General features: G+C 41.3%; 1 protein-coding gene across 1 annotated transcript; it reads left to right on the top strand.

The window, feature by feature from the left end:
• The first annotated feature begins 934 nt into the window (after positions 1-934).
• Positions 935-13,228, top strand: LOC134452333 (zinc finger protein 239-like). Its single transcript, XM_063202685.1, has 2 exons — positions 935-1,482; positions 12,076-13,228. Exons 1-2 carry the CDS (start codon positions 1,038-1,040, stop codon positions 12,780-12,782), a joined length of 1,152 nt encoding a protein of 383 aa, XP_063058755.1. The 5' UTR covers positions 935-1,037; the 3' UTR covers positions 12,783-13,228.
• The last annotated feature ends 7,302 nt before the right edge of the window (positions 13,229-20,530 follow it).

Genomic DNA, 20,530 nt, shown 5'->3' with positions numbered 1-20,530 from the left:
GAGCCTCGGGATCTTATAACAGATTGGTTTCATCTCTAAGTTGAGCACATGCATTTTCTATGGAGCTGGGTCTGAAATAGCAATGTTATTAAGTTGTGTAAAGCATTAGTTTACATACTATTCTCCGTGATTTTGGACAGGAGGCGGCGCCTCCCTTGTACTCAAAGAGGAATCGCCTCTGCAGCATAGCCACCGTTACAGCAAGTGTTTTCAAGAATTAACAGGTTGGCAACACTTCCAGTCAATGTTTGAAAAGGAGCTCGCCGAGGAATGGACTCTGATGAGATAATTGACGTATATTTAAAGCCAATATGCATCCCTTTGAATTCAGTTGCAGCACAAATATAGCAACAAATAAGTTAGGTTGGGTTTGCCAGTCATGATTCATGCGTAATAGTATGCGTAATAGTATGACACCGTGATAGTAGGCCCATCCGTGCAAACGTGCTGTGTTTACTCTGAGTTGGAAAAAATAAAATAAATAAGGAACATCTGTATTTTCTTGGGAACACCTAGATTTTCTTTTCTAGCTACGCCACTGATCAGGGTCAAAAGCCCCTGCAGTCAAATGGATGAATGTACCCCTTGGTGGAGTGTAAATGAGAACTGTTATCACTCTCTGGATCCTGAAGCCTCAACGACTCCCATTTGCACCTTAATGGGTGAGACCCGTTAGTCACCTAACGACGGGAGTGGTCTACAGCTCTTCCATTTAAACTTTGATGGGCAAACCTTTTGTCACCTAATGAGGGGCGTGGTCTACAGCTCTTCCATTTAAACTTTGATGGGCATACCTTTTGTCACCTAATGAGGGGCGTGGTCTACAGTTCCACCTCTACTAGTGGCCCGGGGATAAAGCTCCTGGCTCCCTAACATCAGGTTACAACTGCAGGAGACTTGGCTCAAAAGAGGAATCATTACCATCAGGTCAGAACTGCTGAAGACTTGGCTGAAAAGAAGAATCGTCCTGAAGCTGCAACCAGTAGTTCTCCTGGCTACAACTACAACTGATCCTTTTACTATCAGAACCTGGATGAATGAGAATCTTCAGAGGCGCCTCATCGCAACTCGCACTGAACATGGATGCCATGAAGGAAGAGGACATCTATGCCTTTTTACCAGAGCATTTGTCTACAGACACCAAATATAGTGGCACTTGTAGAGGTACTACACCAATCTGCAAAGAAGAACCATGTTTATCCCATGAACTTGAAGGAGGGGAGAAGTCTCATGTCACGAAATGTTGTGGTGATGAGAGAACTTCTACAACTCAGCCATCAACTCCATCACAACAGGCAATACCTGTGAAGGTGATTAAAGAAGAAGAACAAGATATTTATGATTTCCTCCCCGAGTATTTGTACAGAACAAAGGAGGAAGAGAATGAAACTGGCACATCGTACATGAAAGAAGAAGCCATGGCCGTGAAAAGAGAAACAGAGTATTCTCTAATGGAATGCAATGGACACATGGCCCTAATAGGTAAGTTCCTATTACAAATAAATCCCCCCCCCAAAAAATCAATTAATTGTTTTTACATTCTTTAAATGGCATGCTGTATAATTGGAAAGCAATAAGGTTGGTATGTGTGTGTGTGTGTGTGTGTGTGTGTGTGTGTGTGTGTGTGTGTGTGTGTGTGTGTCTGCTTTGGTGTGTGTGTGTGTCTGCTCTGGTGTGTGTGTCACTTTTGAACAGTGTATTGCTTGGTGTGTATATTCTCACTAACAAAAGTTATATCCACTAAAAGAATATGCACACGGCTTGAGTCATATAGCATTTTAAATATCACCTTTTGCCTTTAATACATATCATACTAGAAATATTGTGTGCGTCTCATTCATTTACTTTTACGAAGATTAACATGACAGTATATAGGCTATGACCCCTGAGGAATATGTTCAGTATACTATATGAAATGTATGATATTGTCTGTAATTCGTTTATGGAATTAAATCTCTTTTGTTTGTATGTCTTCCTCTTATATAATCAGATGAACACCAGACAGCTTCTACTAGCACAGACAATCAACAGTGTGCCACATCTGAAAAGAGGTTCGAAGCAGAACAGCACCAGAGAACCCATGCACCAGGAACCCCATTAAAATGTGCCACATGTGGGAAAGGATTTACACATGAGGGTGATCTCAACAAGCATCAGAGAACCCATACTGGAGAAAGGCCATACCAGTGTGCTACGTGTGGAAAAGACTTTAAAGAGAAAGGTCACCTCATCAGGCATCAGAGAACCCATACTGGAGAAAGGCCTTACCAGTGTGCTACATGTGGGAAAGGTTTCATACAGAACTATAATCTCATTTCCCATCAGAAGATCCATACTAGAGGACGACCATATCAGTGTGCTACATGTGGGAAAGGCTTTACAAATATAACTAACTTCACCATCCACCAGAGAATCCATACTGGAGATAAACCATATCAATGTTCAACATGCGGAGCAGCCTTTTCACAACTCACCTCTTTGACTTATCACCAGAAAACCCACACTGGAGAAAAGCCTTAACAGTCTACTACATGTGGAAAAGGATTTAAACAGAAATGCGACCTTATCACCCATCAGAGAATCCATACTGGAGAAGGGCCTCACCAGTGTGCTACATGTGGAAAAGCCTTCATTAACAACAGTAATCTCATTTCCCATCAGAGGATCCATACTGGAGAAAGGCCTTACCAGTGTGCTACATGTGGAAAAGCCTTCATTAACAACAGTAATCTCATTTCCCATCAGAGGATCCATACTGGAGAAAGGCCTTACCAGTGTGCTACATGTGGGAAAGGCTTTACAACTATAAGTAACCTCACCATCCATCAGAGAATCCATACTGGAGATAAACCATACCAATGTTGAACATGCGGAGCAGCCTTTTCGCAACTCGCCTCTTTGGCTTATCACCAGAAAACCCACATTGGAGAAAGGCCTTACATGTGGAAAAAGCTTTAAACAGATTGGTGCCCTCATCACCCATCAGAGAAGCCATACTGGAGAAAGGCCTTACCAGTGTGCTACATGTGGAAAAGGCTTCACACAAAACCGTTGTCTCATTTCCCATCAGAGGATCCATACTGGAGAACGACCATACCAGTGTGCTACATGTGGAAAAGGATTTGGACAGAAACATAATCTCAACAGGCACCAGAGAATCCATGCTGGAGAAGGTCCTCAGTAGTGTGCTATGTGTGGACCAGGCTTTGCACTGAAAGGTGTCCTCATCTCCCATCAGAACATCCTTCAGAAATGTATTACTTGTGTTTTTGACAACTTTTAAAATAAAGTTTCTTGTCATGGCACAATGAATGTTTCTGTGAAGTATTTTCTCCATGTATTAAGTAAGTAGAAAATTACTATACACCTTTAGACATACAGAGGCCCTTAGCATGTCCTCTAATGCAACAGCAGCACACACATCAAGGGTGAGTTTAGAAGAGCCACTATTTTCAATGTGAAGTGGGTAATGTTTATGTATGTTGAAATGGCTTGGGATAGCTCACCTTTACATGATCATGCCACATTAGAGTATAATCAAAGTCTGTTCCCATAAGTCCCATCACTCGGTGGCCATCTTGGCTACGCCTCAAACTGACTATTTGAGATTAATTGCAAGGAGGGGGGAGGCAGACCTAGGCAGACCTAGGCAGACCTAAGGACTGTTCTATTCAATGCTAGGAGTATTATGACACGCCCCTTTAGGCAGACAGGAACCTGGTCATGTTAGGTGCCCATAGCAACCTACTATGTTCGCATATCTCTATATACTTAAAGAATCTCTGATTACACTATTTAGGCTACTGCATTGCACTGTACAATTTGTACATGAGATGGGCCTGCCCTAGATAGACTGTGTTGTTACTGAAAGACACTGCAAGCAAGGACCCACTACAAACTTCATCCAAATGCAGAGTATGCTGATGGTCAGACAAGTAGCCTACACACAGCTCTACTGGTTACTCAGATAAGTTAGGCCTATTGTGTGCGTGTTTTTTTTTTTTTTTACAACTTTTGTCATCATGTCCTATGTACAAACAAAATGAGAACTTGTGTATTGGAACTGCTATCAACACAGACGTGAAAAGTGGCTTTGACACACCCAAGACCTGCCACCCAATATGACTGCTGAAGAAGCAAAACAAGGCGACTACATGGTCTGTGAAGATCATTTCAGGCCGAAAACCTGCATTTCAAAGTATGTATACATGAATGCTAAACCAAATGAAACTCCTTAAAAACACACATGCACCAACTTAACTAATCACACAAGTACATTATTGTATGAACGCTGAGGTGGTAAAAGCAGGCTAAAGCACAACAGACACATACGTATTTATATTGTAGGCCATTAAGCAAGTAGAAGTTTTTATTTTCCTTTGTGATTAATTTACTATTACTGTAACAATATAAAAGTACAGTCCACATTAGTGTTGTCGTTTTCTCTTCAAAGGCCAAAGAACACGTCTGACTCCAGGTGCTGTCCTCATCCTTGTCCGGCAGCAGGTCACCCCTGTTCAGAGGAAAACAGGTAATGCACTTAATTTCATTCCTAAAAAAAACAATACTCTGTTAATAACAAACCCCCAAATGTCCAACATTAACATTTCATTCAATAACAGTGGTCTTATAATACTTTGAGTAAAGGGTTAATAACAAAAGCGTGTAGTTTTGGTTGATATTACCCAGGTCAAAAAGGTCAAACCGGTATCATTAGGGAATGTAACAAAACAGAACGGTGGATAAAACCTCACTGCAATTGACATTTTAAAAGACAGAAGTTGTTTCATGAAGACCACAACAATCCCACAATGGCAAAGAAGAGGCCAGATGTAGCCATTCTTACTTTATGGGAAAAATTGCATTAAATCCAGCGGTCACATCCACAATGAGGAAAGATTCATCTTATGTCGAGCAGTAGATAGGGGACATTTTGTGTGAAGGGTTCACCTGTATGCAGGACAGACTGAGGCCTGAGCCATGTGACTGTCACAATCATGTCACATTTTTTTTTGTGATTTTTATTGTCAAAGACGTGATGCATGTTAAAATGTTGATGTCTGAAATCAGGAAATGCCAAAGAACTGCAAGTAACTGGCAAGTCCAAAACTGGCAATGTTGAATACCATGATGGACAGACGAGGCTTGACCAAGTACATTCCCTACAACTTAGATATTAACGTTAGATATTTCCAGTTACCAGAATGGCAAGTGATGACCAAGTTCTGCATTAAAGGCCCAGTGTAATGTCATGATAGTGTAGTATAGTATAGTCATGATAGTATAGTACTGTGGTACAGTAATTAACTTTTCAATAAGTTATCTGTGGCATCACTAAATATATAGCCACTGGTGCCTTTCTCATTAATAACAAAGCAAAACCCTTCTGTTGGTGATGAATCTTTTGAACTTATAATGCACTATGGATATTTCCTCTATGAGGCAGAGAGCAATGCAAAGTAAAAATGCCCACATACCACAACAGTACTTCAGTGCAGTGCATAGGACTTCTTCAGAAATTCCAGGCCATGTGCTGTTTTCCATCACATTATGATCGCTGTGGCTGGTGGCGTGGAATCTTGATCACTTCCAAAGACTGTAATTCACACAGAGACCAGAAACATTAGGAAATTCTAAACGGTATGCCAATTTGTTTCCCCCATATTCATGCAGCTGTCAACATACCTATGGACACCGAGGAGGATCCAGAGGAGCATGTAGGCACATCAAGCAACCTGGAGCCACTGCTGCAAAAAAGACAAGACAATGGATGATCAATGGATGAACAACTGATTCTGTGATGTCTGTCTGTCCATACAGCTGTGCACACTGAAGGAGGGAAAGTGGTTCTGCGACTCAGTACATTCCAAGGAATAGGCAGGATTTTTTTTAACAGCCAAACTTAGCCAACTACCTGCATCCTACGTATTACTGACACGATGGTCATAGATCATAGCTGATCCCTTCCATCCAGTACATCGACGTTTTACTCCCCTTATGGAATCTTGAGAACCTGAACATCCTGGTTTAGAGACAGCACATAGCCACTGGCCTGACTGGTCTGACATTTGAACCTGCTCTGAATTATGACATGCCTATAATGTGATATTTTGTATGCACATAACCATTCCACTTCAATAAGCACTTTAGCAATTTCATATGTGACTTGACCACTGTTCACTGTGTATATGTGTATGTGTCCACAGCTGTCTGTCATGCATGTGATCTGTTGTTTCTGTCCATTAGGCCTACATCCTGTATTTGATGTTGGGATGTGCCAAAACAAACCTGTCAACCATGTTGACATGGAAATAATAACCTCATTAAATGTTGCAGCTTGAAAAATAAATTTCTATTTGGATTGCATTTCGTTGTTGATTCATGATTCTATACAGCAATCAGCATTCCTATGAAATAGAGCTCTACACCAGAGCTATGGTCGGAGGGTGGTGCCACTAGTCCATAAGTTGGTCAGTTCTAAATGCACGAGGGTTTTATACAAATAACTCAAACCAAATGTACAACAACCCATCATCTGATTCATGAATGCCAACCATCACAATTTCATAGGTGTTCTCAAAGCTAGAATCAGCCATCTGTCCAAAATGCTGGCGAGATTTCAGTTTGGCTAGAGGTCTAGAACCTAGTCATGTCCACTTGTCCCATTAGGCCTATTATGAGCGTGTTTGGCCAGTTATAACTTAAAACTTCTAGCCATTTTGGCTGGTCTGCTTAGAACACATGGGATTGGGAAAAATACACAGTATGTTGCGGCATGGGTTGTCTTACGTTGCGCACGAAGAAGATAGCTTAAAATGATGTCGCCTGAGATAGTTTGAATATGCCTGCCGACAACCGATGCATATTAGTTCTGTTATTAACGTATGCTAGTAGCGATACCGCATCCCATTTGGCAAAACACGACATGCACAAAACACAAATCGGAGACTAAAGTAGCCCAATACACGCACTCACATCAGTATTTTTTCCAAAACACATACCTCTTCGTCCATGAGAAGACTTTCAAAACAGCTGTCCCTCAGTTGGCAATTGGCTGGCTGAAGTTTCCACGGACGGCAAACAAACCACATGGCCACCAGCAAACAAACCGATTAGGTACGAGCAGTCGTAAAGGTTTACGTTTGCACTTGTGTCGAGGCGTCGAGATGATTGGATAAGTGACCGCGCAGCTCAGCAAGCAATTGCAAAAACAAGTCCGGACAGCTGGACGCCCTATGTGCAACAGAGATCGTGGGTGAAAGATGGAACTTAAAGGTGAGGTTGCAGGTTAACCATCTTAAGAATATTGGTGCCTTCCACAAGGGTGGGAGATGGGATGTTTCTGACCTCCTACTTGCTGAAATGCATTGGAACGCCTGTTGAAGCGGAATGTTCAAGTCGAAAATTTAAGTCGCATACTTTAAAGCACTATATGTCTTCCCCCAATGTATGCCAATTAATCAGGGCCAAAAGCCCCTATAGTGGGGTCGTAGGCATGTGCAATTTTTCTCAGTCATTTCAAATTGGTGTTAAAGTTTGGTTTTCACTTCCAAGTTGAACTTTAGGGTCTATAGAACAATTTGAGTCCGAGTGTCAAACACACAGATAACAAAATGGCCTGCGGGGGGCGCTCTAAAATATATAAACTGCTATAACTTTTTATTAGTTTAACCAAATTTAACATATGAGGCATGCATGGATTCAGCATTAAGAGGAGGAGCTGGTGAGCTAAGTATTTGGTTACCGGATTAAAGACACACTATGTCATAAACACACTTTTAGCCCATGGACAGCAAAATTCAGGGTTTTTGTAAGATAAAGGGTGGAAATGCCCTCCAAGTTGCAATGAAACATCATTTATTGTTACAAGTTATTGTAAATAAAGCCTGGGATATCATTCAACTTGATTTGTTAAGAATATCCCTGAAACACAAAGATACCCAGGATACCTATACTATACGCAAATATGGCTGCATATCACATGCGTCCTATGTGATATTTAGGACGCAACTTTGAGTTTATGAATTAAGGATCATAAGTATCAACTTGTTTCAATCAAGCCATATTCCATTCACACATAAATCACAAAAAAACGTTATATCTGGAAGAAAATAAATCAATAATAATAATAATAATAATAATAATAATAATAATAATAATAATAATAAGACTGCATTTCCGGAGAGACAATGCTATGCTTGCGGCTTATGCACACACACACACACACACACACAGAGCTGTTGTGTGTGTGTGTGTGTGTGTGTGTGTGTGTGTGTGTGTGTGTGTGTGTGTGTGTGTGTGTGTGTGTGTGTGTGTGTGTGTGTGTGTGTGTGTGTGTGTGTGTGTGTGTGCACATGCTCGTGCATACATTGGTGTGTGTGTGAGTGTGTATGTGTTTGTGTATTTGTATCTCTGTGCATGTAGAGTAGAGTAGAGTAGAGTAGTTTATTTGTCACATACAAACATGTGTGTGTGTAAGCTCAGATAGGCGTAGTAGAGGTGTGTGTGTGTGTGTGTGTGTGTGTGTGTGTGTGTGTGTGTGTGTGTGTGTGTGTGTGTGTGTGTGTGTGTGTGTGTGTGTGTGGTGTCTCTCTCTGTGCGAGAGAGAGAGAGAGAGGTAGGCGTGTGTGTGTGTGTGTGTGTGTGTGTGTGTGTGTGTGTGTGTGTGTGTGTGTGTGTGTGTGTGTGTGTGTGTGTGTGTGTGTGTGTGCATGTATGGAGATGCTTCAGGTGCCTTTCAGCAATGGGTGGGTAGGGAGAGGTAAGGGTGGGTTTCGAACCTGCAACCCTCTGACAGACCAACACCCTACCCAGTAGGCCACTGCCACTTACTGTATAGAGTGGCCACAGCAGCATATTAGGCCACGGTTGCCCAGGTGACAGCAGAGGTGTAAAGTTCTACAAGGCTGCATGTGTGTGTGTGTGTGTGTGTGTGTGTGTGTGTGTGTGTTAAGAAGATTCTAACGGTGACAGTTTGGTAATCAATAGCTGAGTAATATGTGCAGCCTTATTTTTACGCTGTACAATGTTTTGCCAGTTGTCAGATGATATCGAAACACAAATGGCACAACCCTGCTCTTCATGTCAAAGCTGACATCACTTTTCTAGGCCAAATGGTTCAGTCAAAAAATGGACATATTCAGGCATATGCGCTGAGCTGTTCACACATTTTTTTGTAAGTGAATGGGGTCACATCATAGGGATTTTAAAACTGCTCTCTTTGAAACATTTTTAAGAGTTGGCTTATGATCTTCACACAGTTTGTATTCAGAGTTGATACCTAGTTAAAAACCACAGGACAGGTCACCTTTCACTCTTTCAACTGCCACAGTTTGTGACATCATCTTGACCATTCTACTATTCATTTCAATGAGGGAGAAAACTGAGGAAAAACAAGTCTGGTGAACGAATAAAAGGGGGTAGGCTAGCGAAAAATACACCACCCTGAGCCCTTTTCGAGCCGTTCGTTTTGGCACTCGAACCGTGTCTCTATCTCGAACGCTGCAACAATTCAAAGCCGCCGTACTAATGAATGGCGATTCCCATATGCCGAGGTGAATGGAAAAATGTAGAATAATAATAAACTGTTGATGGACAATTAGTATGCTTTCCCTCAAGCATACTACATAAACTGTTGGAGAACAATTAGTATGCTTGCTGGGTGCAAGCAGAGGCCTTTGGCAAGCATACTAAATAATACTATAGGACTATTTCACACATGGTAGACACAATCATCTGCTCTGGGAACTGTCTATTTGTTACCAGCGTAGTTGACAGGAATGAAAACCAGCGTATTTGCCAGAAATGCCTGCCGATCTGGTAACAAATTAACAGTTCCCAGATTTGGACTGCACTACCAAAGATGCAGTTGCCAAAGATGTATTCCAACTAGAGGTGAAGTGCAGCTGTACTAGGCCTAGTACTTATACAAATAGACCTGCCAGATCTCGGTGCAAGTGCATGAAGGCAGAGTTAAAGTGCACACGTCTGTGCAAGTGCACATGCAATTTCTAAGACTGACCACTGACTGTTTTTGCATCTGTTAGATAAATGTTAGCCCTATGATCTTCTGTTTGCTTTTTGAATGCAGGAAAAAATGATGTTCCCCATAGTATTTATCATCATCATCATCATCATCATTATTATTATTATTGATTTACTTTCTTCCAGATATAAAGTGTTTAAGTTGTGAATAAAATGATGGCTTGATTGAAAAAAGCTGGTACTCATGATCCTAAATTCATAAACTCAAAGTTGCAAGTTGGGTGCTAAATATCACATAGGCTTTATGCAGCCATATTTGTGTATAGGTATCCTAAGTATCTGTGTGCTTCAGGTATATTCTGAACAAATCAAGTTAAGTGATAACCCAGGCTTTATTTACAATAACTTGTAACAATAAATTATGTTTCATTGCAACTTTGAGGGCATTTCCACCCTTTATCTTAAAAAAGCCTGAATTTAGCGGTCCATGGGCTAAAAGTGTGTTTATTACATAGTGTGTCTTTAATCTGGTAACCAAATACTTAGCTCATCTGTTTCTCCTCTTCATGCTGAATCCATACATACCTCATATGTTAAATTTGGTTTAACTAATCAAAGGTTATAGCAGTTTATATATTTTAGAGCGCCCCCCGCAGGCCATTTTATTATCTGTGTGTTTGACACTCGAACTCAAATTGTTCTATAGGCCCTAAACTTCAACTTGGAAGTGAAAACCAAACTTTAACACCAATTTGAAATGACTGAGCCTATTACGACCCCACTACTGCAGTCAAATGGATTAATGTACCCCTTGATAGAGGGTAAATGAGAACTGTTATCACTCTCTGGATCCTGAAACCTCAACGACTCCCATTTGCACCTTAATGGGTGAGACCCGTTAGTCACCTAACGACGGGAGTGGTCTACAGCTCTTCCATTTAAACTTTGATGGGCATACCTTTTGTCATCTAATGAGGGGCGTGGTCTACAGTTCCACCTCTACTAGTGGCCCGGGGATAAAGCTCCTGGCTCCCTACCATCAGGTTACAACTGCAGAAAACTTAGCTGAACAGAGGAATCATTACCATCAGGTCAGAACCATCAGGTCAGAACTGCAGAGGACTCGGCTAAAAAGAGGAATCGTCCTGAAGCTGCAAACAGTAGTTCTCCTGGCTACAACTACAACTGATCCTTTTACTATCAGAACCTGGAGGAATGGGAATCTTCAGAGGCGCCTCATCGCAATTCCCAATGAACATGGATGCCATGAAGGGAGAGGACATCTATGACTTTTTACCAGAGCATTTGTCTACAGACACCAAATATAGTGGTACTTGTAGAGGTACTACACCAATCTGCAAAGAAGAACCATGTTTATCCCATGAACTTGAAGGAGGGGAGAAGTCTCATGTCACAAAATGTTGTGGTGACGAGAGAACTTCTACAACTCAGCGATCAACTCCATCACAACAGGCAATACCTGTGAAGGTGATTTAAGAAGAAGAACAAGATATTTTTGTTTTCCTCCCCGAGTATTTGTACAGAACAAAGGAGGAAGAGAATGAAACTGGAATATCGTACATGAAAGAAGAAGAACATTCTTTAAATGGCATGCTGTATAATTGGAAAGCAATAAGGTTGGTATGTGTGTGCCTCTGCTCTGGTGTGTGTGTGTGTGTGTGTGTGTGTGTGTGTGTGTGTGTGTGTGTGTGTGTGTGTGTGTGTGTGTGTGTGTGTGTGTGTGTGTGTGTGTGTGTGTGTGTGTCTGCTCTGGTGTGTGTGTAACTTTTGAACAGTGTATTGCTTGGTGTGTATATTCTCACTAACAAAAGTTAGATCCACTAAAGGAATATGCACACGTTTTGAGTCATATAGCATTTTAAATATCACCTTTTGCCTTTAATACATATCATACTAGAAATATTGTGTGCGTCTCATTCATTTACTTTTACGAAGATTAACATGACAGTATATAGGCTATGACCCCTGAGGAATATGTTCAGTATACTATATGAAATGTATGATATTGTCTGTAATTCGTTTATGGAATTAAATCTCTTTTGTTTGTATGTCTTCCTCTTATATAATCAGATGAACACCAGACAGCTTCTACTAGCACAGACCATCAACAGTGTGCCACATCTGAAAAGAGGTTCGAAGCAGAACAGCACCAGAGAACCCATGCACCAGGAACCCCATTCAAATGTGCCACATGTGGGAAAGGATTTACACATAAGGGTCATCTCAACAGGCATCAGAGAACCCATACTGGAGAAAGGCCTTACCAGTGTGCTACATGTGGAAAAGGCTTTACACAGAAAGGCAGCCTCATTTCCCATCAGAGGATCCATACTGGAAACAAACCATATCAATGTTCAACATGCGGAGCAGCCTTTTCACAACTCACCTCTTTGACTTATCACCAGAAAACCCACACTGGAGAAAGGCCTTACCAGTGTACTACATGTGGAAAAGGCTTTAAACAGAAATGTGACCTTATAACCCATCAGAGAACCCATACTGGAGAAAGGCCTTACCAGTGTTCTACATGTGGAAAAGCCTTCATTAACAACAGTAATCTCATTTCCCATCAGAGGATCCATACTGGAGAAAGGCCTTACCAGTGTGCTACATGTGGAAAAGCCTTCATTAACAACAGTAATCTCATTTCCCATCAGAGGATCCATACTGGAGAAAGGCCTTACCAGTGTGCTACATGTGGGAAAGGCTTTACAACTATAGGTAACCTCACCGCCCATCAGAGAACCCATACTGGAGATAAACCATACCAATGTTGAACATGCGGAGCAGCCTTTTCGCAACTCGCCTCTTTGGCTTATCACCAGAAAACCCACATTGGAGAAAGGCCTTACATGTGGAAAAAGCTTTAAACAGATTGGTGCCCTCATCACCCATCAGAGAAGCCATACTGGAGAAAGGCCTTACCAGTGTGCTACATGTGGAAAAGGCTTCACACAAAACCGTTGTCTCATTTCCCATCAGAGAATCCATACTGGAGAACGACCATACCAGTGTGCTACATGTGGAAAAGGATTTGGACAGAAATATAATCTCAACAGGCACCAGAGAATCCATGCTGGAGAAGGTCCTCAGTAGTGTGCTATGTGTGGACCAGGCTTTGCACTGAAAGGTGTCCTCATCTCCCATCAGAACATCCTTCAGAAATGTATTACTTGTGTTTTTGACTTTTTTAAAATAAAGTTTCTTTTCATGGCACAATGAATGTTTCTGTTAAGTATTTTCTCCATGTATTACGTAATTAGAAAATTACTGTATACCTTTAGACATACAGAGACCCTTAGCATGTCCTCTAATGCAACAACAGCACACACATCAAGGGTGAGCGTAGAAGAGCCACTATTGTTAAAGTGAAGCGGGTAATGTTTATGCATGTTGAAATGGCTTGGGACAACACACCTTTACATGATCATGCCACATTAGAGTATAATCAAAGTCTGTTCCCATAAGTCCCATCACTCGGCGGCCATCTTGGCTACGCCTCAAACTGACTATTTGAGATTAGTCAGTGATGGGGTATATAAGAATGAATGGGGGAAATAATGTTGTGTGACAGTGAGACAACACAGCGATACACAACTCATATGGTTGGAATCACAATGAAGAACTGGTTTTAATGGCAGTCTTAGAATGACCGAAACATGAAAGAAACACTTTAAAACCGTGTTTTTCTTTATGCTATTTTTGATCTGCGCATGCGCCACATTCCACGACAACGTTCTGTTTTGCGGCAGGTGAGAGCAAGTTGCACGGCGTGGACTTCACCTCTTCCGGCCGGCTGTCAAACGGGCATCCATTCTCCGGTCATCGTACAGAAAAGACACTGGATTTATTTTCTGATAGCCAAAGCAGTAGCCTAAGCAGTCGTCTCTGCTCATCAGTAATAAAAGAAATAGGCTATTGAATAAATTAATGATGTAGCCTGCCTCAAAACTGGTGTTTTAAACTGTGATATCATTGTTGCCTAAACTGATAAATGACAAACGATGAAAAATATAAGAAAAAAAAATCTAAACTGATCAAAGTTGAATGTCTTGCAGACTTGCTCCCGTTTTGCTTTTTCTTACTTATTTGTTTTCAACCATAAGAAAAACCACAACGGGTGTGCACATGTCTATGCACGGCCATTTTTGTTTCTGTGATTATCTGTCCCTTTGTCCTGCACCTGCGTTTTGGATGGGCGCAGAAAGGGGATTGGTCGATTTGCGCACTCTGCCCAATTCACAATTACTTCAAAACCAAGTGCTTTTGTGATGTAGCCTAGGCCTATTTAAATAACTACTGGTAGGCTAAATGAATAATGTCAGTAAGCCACAACTACTACATAGCTTTTACACCAGAGAGAGTAGAGAGAGAGAGGTTCCATTGTTTGTTCCATTGTTTCCGGGTTCTATTATTGCAAGGGGGAGGGGGATCCCCCTATAGGCAGACCTAGGCAGACCTAAGGACTGTTCTATTCAATGCTAGGAGTATTATGACACGCCCCTTTAGGCAGACAGGAACCTGGTCATGTTAGGTGCCCATAGCAACCTACTATGTTCGCATATCTCTATATACTTAAAGAATCTCTGATTACACTATTTAGGCTACTGCATTGCACTGTACAATTTGTACATGAGATGGGCCTGCCCTAGATAGACTGTGTTGTTACTGAAAGACACTGCAAGCAAGGACCCACTACAAACTTCATCCAAATGCAGAGTATGCTGATGGTCAGACAAGTAGCCTACACACAGCTCTACTGGTTACTCAGATAAGTTAGGCCTATTGTGTGCGTGTTTTTTTTTTTTTTTTTTTTACAACTTTTTTCATCATATCCTATATACAAACAAATTGAGAACTTGTGTATTGGGACTGCTATCAACACAGACGTGAAAAGTGGCTTTGACACACCCAAGACCTGCCACCCAATATGACTGCTGAAGAAGCAAAACAAGGCGACTACATGGTCTGAAGATCATTTCAGGCCGAAAACCTGCATTTCAAAGTATGTATACATTAATGCTATACCGAATGAAACTCCTTAAAAACACACATGCACCAACTTAACTAATCACACAAGTACATTATTGTATGAACGCTGAGGTGGTAAAAACAGGCTAAAGCACAACAGACACATACATATTTATATTGTAGGCCATTACGCAAGTAGACGTTTTTATTTTCCTTTGCGATTAATTTACTATTACTGTAACAATATAAAAGTACAGTCCACATTAGTGTTGTCGTTTTCTCTTCAAAGGCCAAAGAACACGTCTGACTCCAGGTGCTGTCCTCATCCTTGTCCGGCAGCAGGTCACCCCTGTTCAGAGGAAAACAGGTAATGCACTTAATTTCATTCCTAAAAAAACCCCAATACTCTGTTAATAAGAAACCCCCCAAATGTCCAACATTAACATTTCATTCAATAACAGTGGTCTTATAATACTTTGAGTAAAGGGTTAATAACAAAAGCGTGTAGTTTTGGTTGATATTACCCAGGAAAATTTGGCTTATTTTAACACACCAAAGAAAAAGGTCAAACCGGTAATCATTAGGGAATGTAACAAAACAGAAACGGTGGATAAAACCTCACTGCAATTGACATTTTAAAAGACAGAAGTTGTTTCATGAAGACCACAACAATCCCACAATGGCAAAGAAGAGGCCAGATGTAGCCATTCTTACTTTATGGGAAAAATTGCATTAAATCCAGCGGTCACATCCACAATGAGGAAAGATTCATCTTATGTCGAGCAGTAGATAGGGGACATTTTGTGTGAAGGGTTCACCTGTATGCAGGACAGACTGAGGCCTGAGCCATGTGACTGTCACAATCATGTCACATTTTTTTTTGTGATTTTTATTGTCAAAGACGTGATGCATGTTAAAATGTTGATGTCTGAAATCAGGAAATGCCAAAGAACTGCAAGTAACTGGCAAGTCCAAAACTGGCAATGTTGAATACCATGATGGACAGACGAGGCTTGACCAAGTACATTCCCTACAACTTAGATATTAACGTTAGATATTTCCAGTTACCAGAATGGCAAGTGATGACCAAGTTCTGCATTAAAGGCCCAGTGTAATGTCATGATAGTGTAGTATAGTATAGTCATGATAGTATAGTACTGTGGTACAGTAATTAACTTTTCAATAAGTTATCTGTGGCATCACTAAATATATAGCCACTGGTGCCTTTCTCATTAATAACAAAGCAAAACCCTTCTGTTGGTGATGACTCTTTTGAACTTATAATGCACTATGGATATTTCCTCTATGAGGCAGAGAGCAATGCAAAGTAAAAATGTCCACATACCACAACAGTACTTGAGTGCAGTGCATATGAATTCTTCATAAGTTCCAGGCCATCTACTGTTTTCCAACACATAATGATCGCTGTGGTGGTGGCGTGGAATCTTGATCACTTCCAAAGACTGTAATTCACACAGAGACCAGAAACATTAGGAAATTCTAAACGGTATGCCAATTTGTTTCCCCCATATTCATGCAGCTGTCAACATACCTATGGACACCGAGGAGAATCCAGAGGAGCATGTAGGCACATCAAGCAACCTGGAGCCACTGCTGCAAAAAAGACAAGACAATGGATGATCAATGGATGAACACCTGATTCTGTGATGTCTATCTGTCCATACAGCTGTGCACACTGAAGGAGGGAAAGTGGTTCTGTGACTCAGTACATTCCAAGGAATAGGCAGGATTTTTTTTAACAGCCAAATTTCCTTAGCCAACTATCTACACCCTACGTATTACTGACACGATGGTGTCATAGATCATAGCTGATCCCTTCCATCCAGCACATCAACGTTTTACTCCCCTCATGGAATCTTGAGAACCTGAACATCCTGGTTTAGAGACAGCACATAGGCACTGGCCTGACTGGTCTGACATTTGAACCTGCTCTGAATTATGACATGCCTATAATGTGATATTTTGTATGCACATAACCATTCCACTTCAATAAGCACTTTAGCAATTTCATATGTGACTTGACCACTGTTCACTGTGTATATGTGTATGTGTCCACAGCTGTCTGTCATGCATGTGATCTGTTGTTTCTGTCCATTAGGCCTACATCCTGTATTTGATGTTGGGATGTGCCAAAACAAACCTGTCAACCATGTTGACATGGAAATAATAACCTCATTAAATGTTGCAGCTTGAAAAATAAATTTCTATTTGGATTGCATTTCGTTGTTGATTCATGATTCTATACAGCAATCAGCATAGGCCTATGAAATAGAGCTCTACGCCGGAGCTATGGTCGGAGGGGTGTGCCACTAGTCCACAAGTTTGTCAGTTCTAAATGCATGAGGGTTTTATACAAATAACTCAAATCAAATGTACAACAAGCCATCAACTGATTCATGAATGCCAACCATCACAATTTCATAGCGGTGTTCTCAAAGCTAGAACCAGCCAACTGTCCAAAATGCTGGCGAGATTTCAGTTTGGCTAGAGGTCTAGAACCTAGTCATGTCCACTTGCCCCATTAGGCCTATTATGAGCGTGTTTGGCCAGTTATAACTTAAAACTCCTAGCCATTTTGGCTGGTCTGCTTAGAACACAGGGAATTGGGAAAAAAACACAGCATGTTGCGACATGGGTTGTCTTACGTTGCGCACGAAGAAGATAGCTTAAAATGATGTCGCCTGAGATAGTTTGAATATGCCTGCCGACAACCGATGCATATTAGTTCTGTTATTAACGTATGCTAGTAGCGATACCGCATCCCATTTGGCAAAACACGACATGCACAAAACACAAATCGGAGATTAAAGTAGCCAAATACACGCACTCACATCAGTATTTTCCCCAAAACACATCCTCTTCGTCCATGAGAAGAATTTCAAAACAGCTGTTCCTCAGTTGGCAGTTGGCTGGCTGAAGTTTCCACGGACGGCAAACAAACCACATGGCCACCAGCAAACAAACCGATTAGGTACAAGCAGTCGTAAAGGTTTACGTTTGCACTTGCATCGAGGCGTCGAGATGATTGGATAAGTGACAGCGCAGCTCAGCAAACAATTGCAAAAACCGCCAAAGTCCGGACAGCTGGTCACCCTATGTGCAACAGAGATCGTGGGTGACAGAGGGTACTTAAAGGTGAAGTTGCAAGTTAACCATCTTAAGAATATTGGTGCATTCCTCAGGGGTGGGAGATGGGATGTTTCTGACCTCCTACTTGCTGAAATGCATTGGAACGCCTGTTGAAGCGGAATGTTCAAGTCGAAAATTTAAGTCGCATACTTTAAAGCACTATATGTCTTCCCCCAATGTATGCCAATTAATCAGGGCCAAAAGCCCCTGCAGTCAAATGGATGAATGTACTCCTTGGTGGAGGGTAAATGAGAACTGTTATCACTCTCTGGATCCTGAAACCTCAACGACTCCCATTTGCACCTTAATGGGTGAGACCCGTTAGTCACCTAACGACGGGAGTGGTCTACAGCTCTTCCATTTAAACTTTGATGGGCATACCTTTTGTCACCTAATGACGGGCGTGGTCTACAGTTCCACCTCTACTAGTGGCCCGGGGATAAAGCTCCTGGCTCCCTACCATCAGGTTACAACTGCAGGAGACTTGGCTACAAAGAGGAACCATTACCATCAGGACAGAACCATCAGGTCAGAACTGCTGAGGACTCGGGTAAAAAGAGAAATCGTTACCATCAGGTCAGAACTGCTAAGGACTCGGGTAAAAAGAGGAATCGTCCTGAAGCTGCAAACAGTAGTTCTCCTGGCTACAACTACAACTGATCCTTTTACTATCAGAACCTGGATGAATGAGAATCTTCAGAGGCGCCTCATCGCAACTCGCACTGAACATGGATGCCATGAAGGAAGAGGACATCTATGCCTTTTTACCAGAGCATTTGTCTACAGACACCAAATATAGTGGCACTTGTAGAGGTACTACACCAATCTGCAAAGAAGAACCATGTTTATCCCGTGAACTTGAAGGAGGGGAGAAGTCTCATGTCACGAAATGTTATGGTGATGAGAGAACTTCTACAACTCAGCCATCAACTCCATCACAACAGGCAATACCTGTGAAGGTGATTAAAGAAGAAGATATTTATGATTTCCTCCCCGAGTATTTGTACAGAACAAAGGAGGAAGAGAATGAAACTGGCACATCATACATTAACACTAGAACTACCACGGAGGGGTCAATTGACCTTTTTACCTAAAAGCCCCACAAGAGGGTCATTTGACCCTTTGGACCCCCTGCGGACACTCCTTTTGTTGTGGAAATGTGGCTGTTAGCAGCTCACAGCTGTCACTTGAGACACAGAGTGTGTGTGTGTGTGTGTGCGTGTGTGGATCATTTCCAATGCCTGTTGAGTGCTGTATCTCTGCATCTCCGTTCCATGGAGAGGAGCTTCTTTCACCACAAAATTCTTGAGGGAAGTGAAGCAGTAGTCCACATGCACTGGTATTTATCCATCTAACAATTGCCAGGTTACATTCACATGAGTCGTTATGGTCACATGGCATGGGAGATTCACACGTTACAGTTTTTCTCGATTGGTTTGGCTAATTTCTCGAAACTGAGATGACATTCTCAAAACAACACGGACAAATCCCCAAACCAACTTGCAATTTCCCAAAACAGAATGGCATTTTTCATTGCTTTCATCAGATATCATGTGTACAAATACCCTTCAGTTGACACATTCAGCATACATTTAGCACATTTTCCAAATAAATTGACCTTGCTTATCTAAACGAATTAGACAATTCTCAGTCTAATGGTTGCCCTCTCCAAAACACGTCAGCATTATTTCATTGTGTAAGTCATCATATGCAAAGTGGTCTACGCAATTCCCAAAACAGTCAAGGACATCATATTTTAAGAATTTCATTACATAGTAAATTCATGACAGTGTTCAACAGGTCAGATGGTATTGTAACTTTACTAGTTAGTAGAAAATAATTTTACAACCGTGTATACTACAGTTTCCTCTGTTATTTGGCTAATTTCATGACACTTTTTCAAACTACATTCTTTTTTGAACAATTGCTAGTTGCTTTGGCATTTGTCCATGTTATTTTGAGAATGTTATCTCTGTTTTGAGAAATGAGCCAAACCCATGAGAAACCTGTGATATATGGGCATTACTTTCTGTATATGAATTTACAGTAAAGAAAGTTACTGATAAATGTCCTTGGTAAATTATCCGTGTTGTCAAACTTCAATGGTTTCACTCACTTTTTCATTTTTATACATAGTCAAAATCTGTTAGCTGAACGTAGATAAAACACCTAACCATTTTGACTGGCAGTGCTTACACAATGGCAAAGGGACAATGTATTTTGGGGGTACTGATGATATATGTGGGGAAGAAATTTAGTTTTGACACATGGGTAAACTGTTTTTGGGGTGATATGAGCGAGTGATGAGGATCCATGTAGTTATGCTGAACCATCCAGTTTATTTTGACAGAAGGACTAAATGAATGCAAATGCAATTGAGAAGGATCTATGCCATTTTGATGGT

The sequence above is a fragment of the Engraulis encrasicolus genome, chromosome 7, assembly GCF_034702125.1.
Source record: "Engraulis encrasicolus isolate BLACKSEA-1 chromosome 7, IST_EnEncr_1.0, whole genome shotgun sequence".
Taxonomy (NCBI): Eukaryota; Metazoa; Chordata; class Actinopteri; order Clupeiformes; family Engraulidae; genus Engraulis; species Engraulis encrasicolus.
This window is presented reverse-complemented; position numbering and strand designations above follow the sequence as displayed.

Bases quoted from the DNA above. Each gene is read 5' to 3' on its own strand.
- LOC134452333 (XM_063202685.1), top strand. From the start codon at position 1,038: ATGAGAATCTTCAGAGGCGCCTCATCGCAACTCGCACTGAACATGGAT. The intron at 1,483-12,075 runs GTAAGTTCCTAT...TTATATAATCAG, and splicing joins TGGACACATGGCCCTAATAG to ATGAACACCAGACAGCTTCT.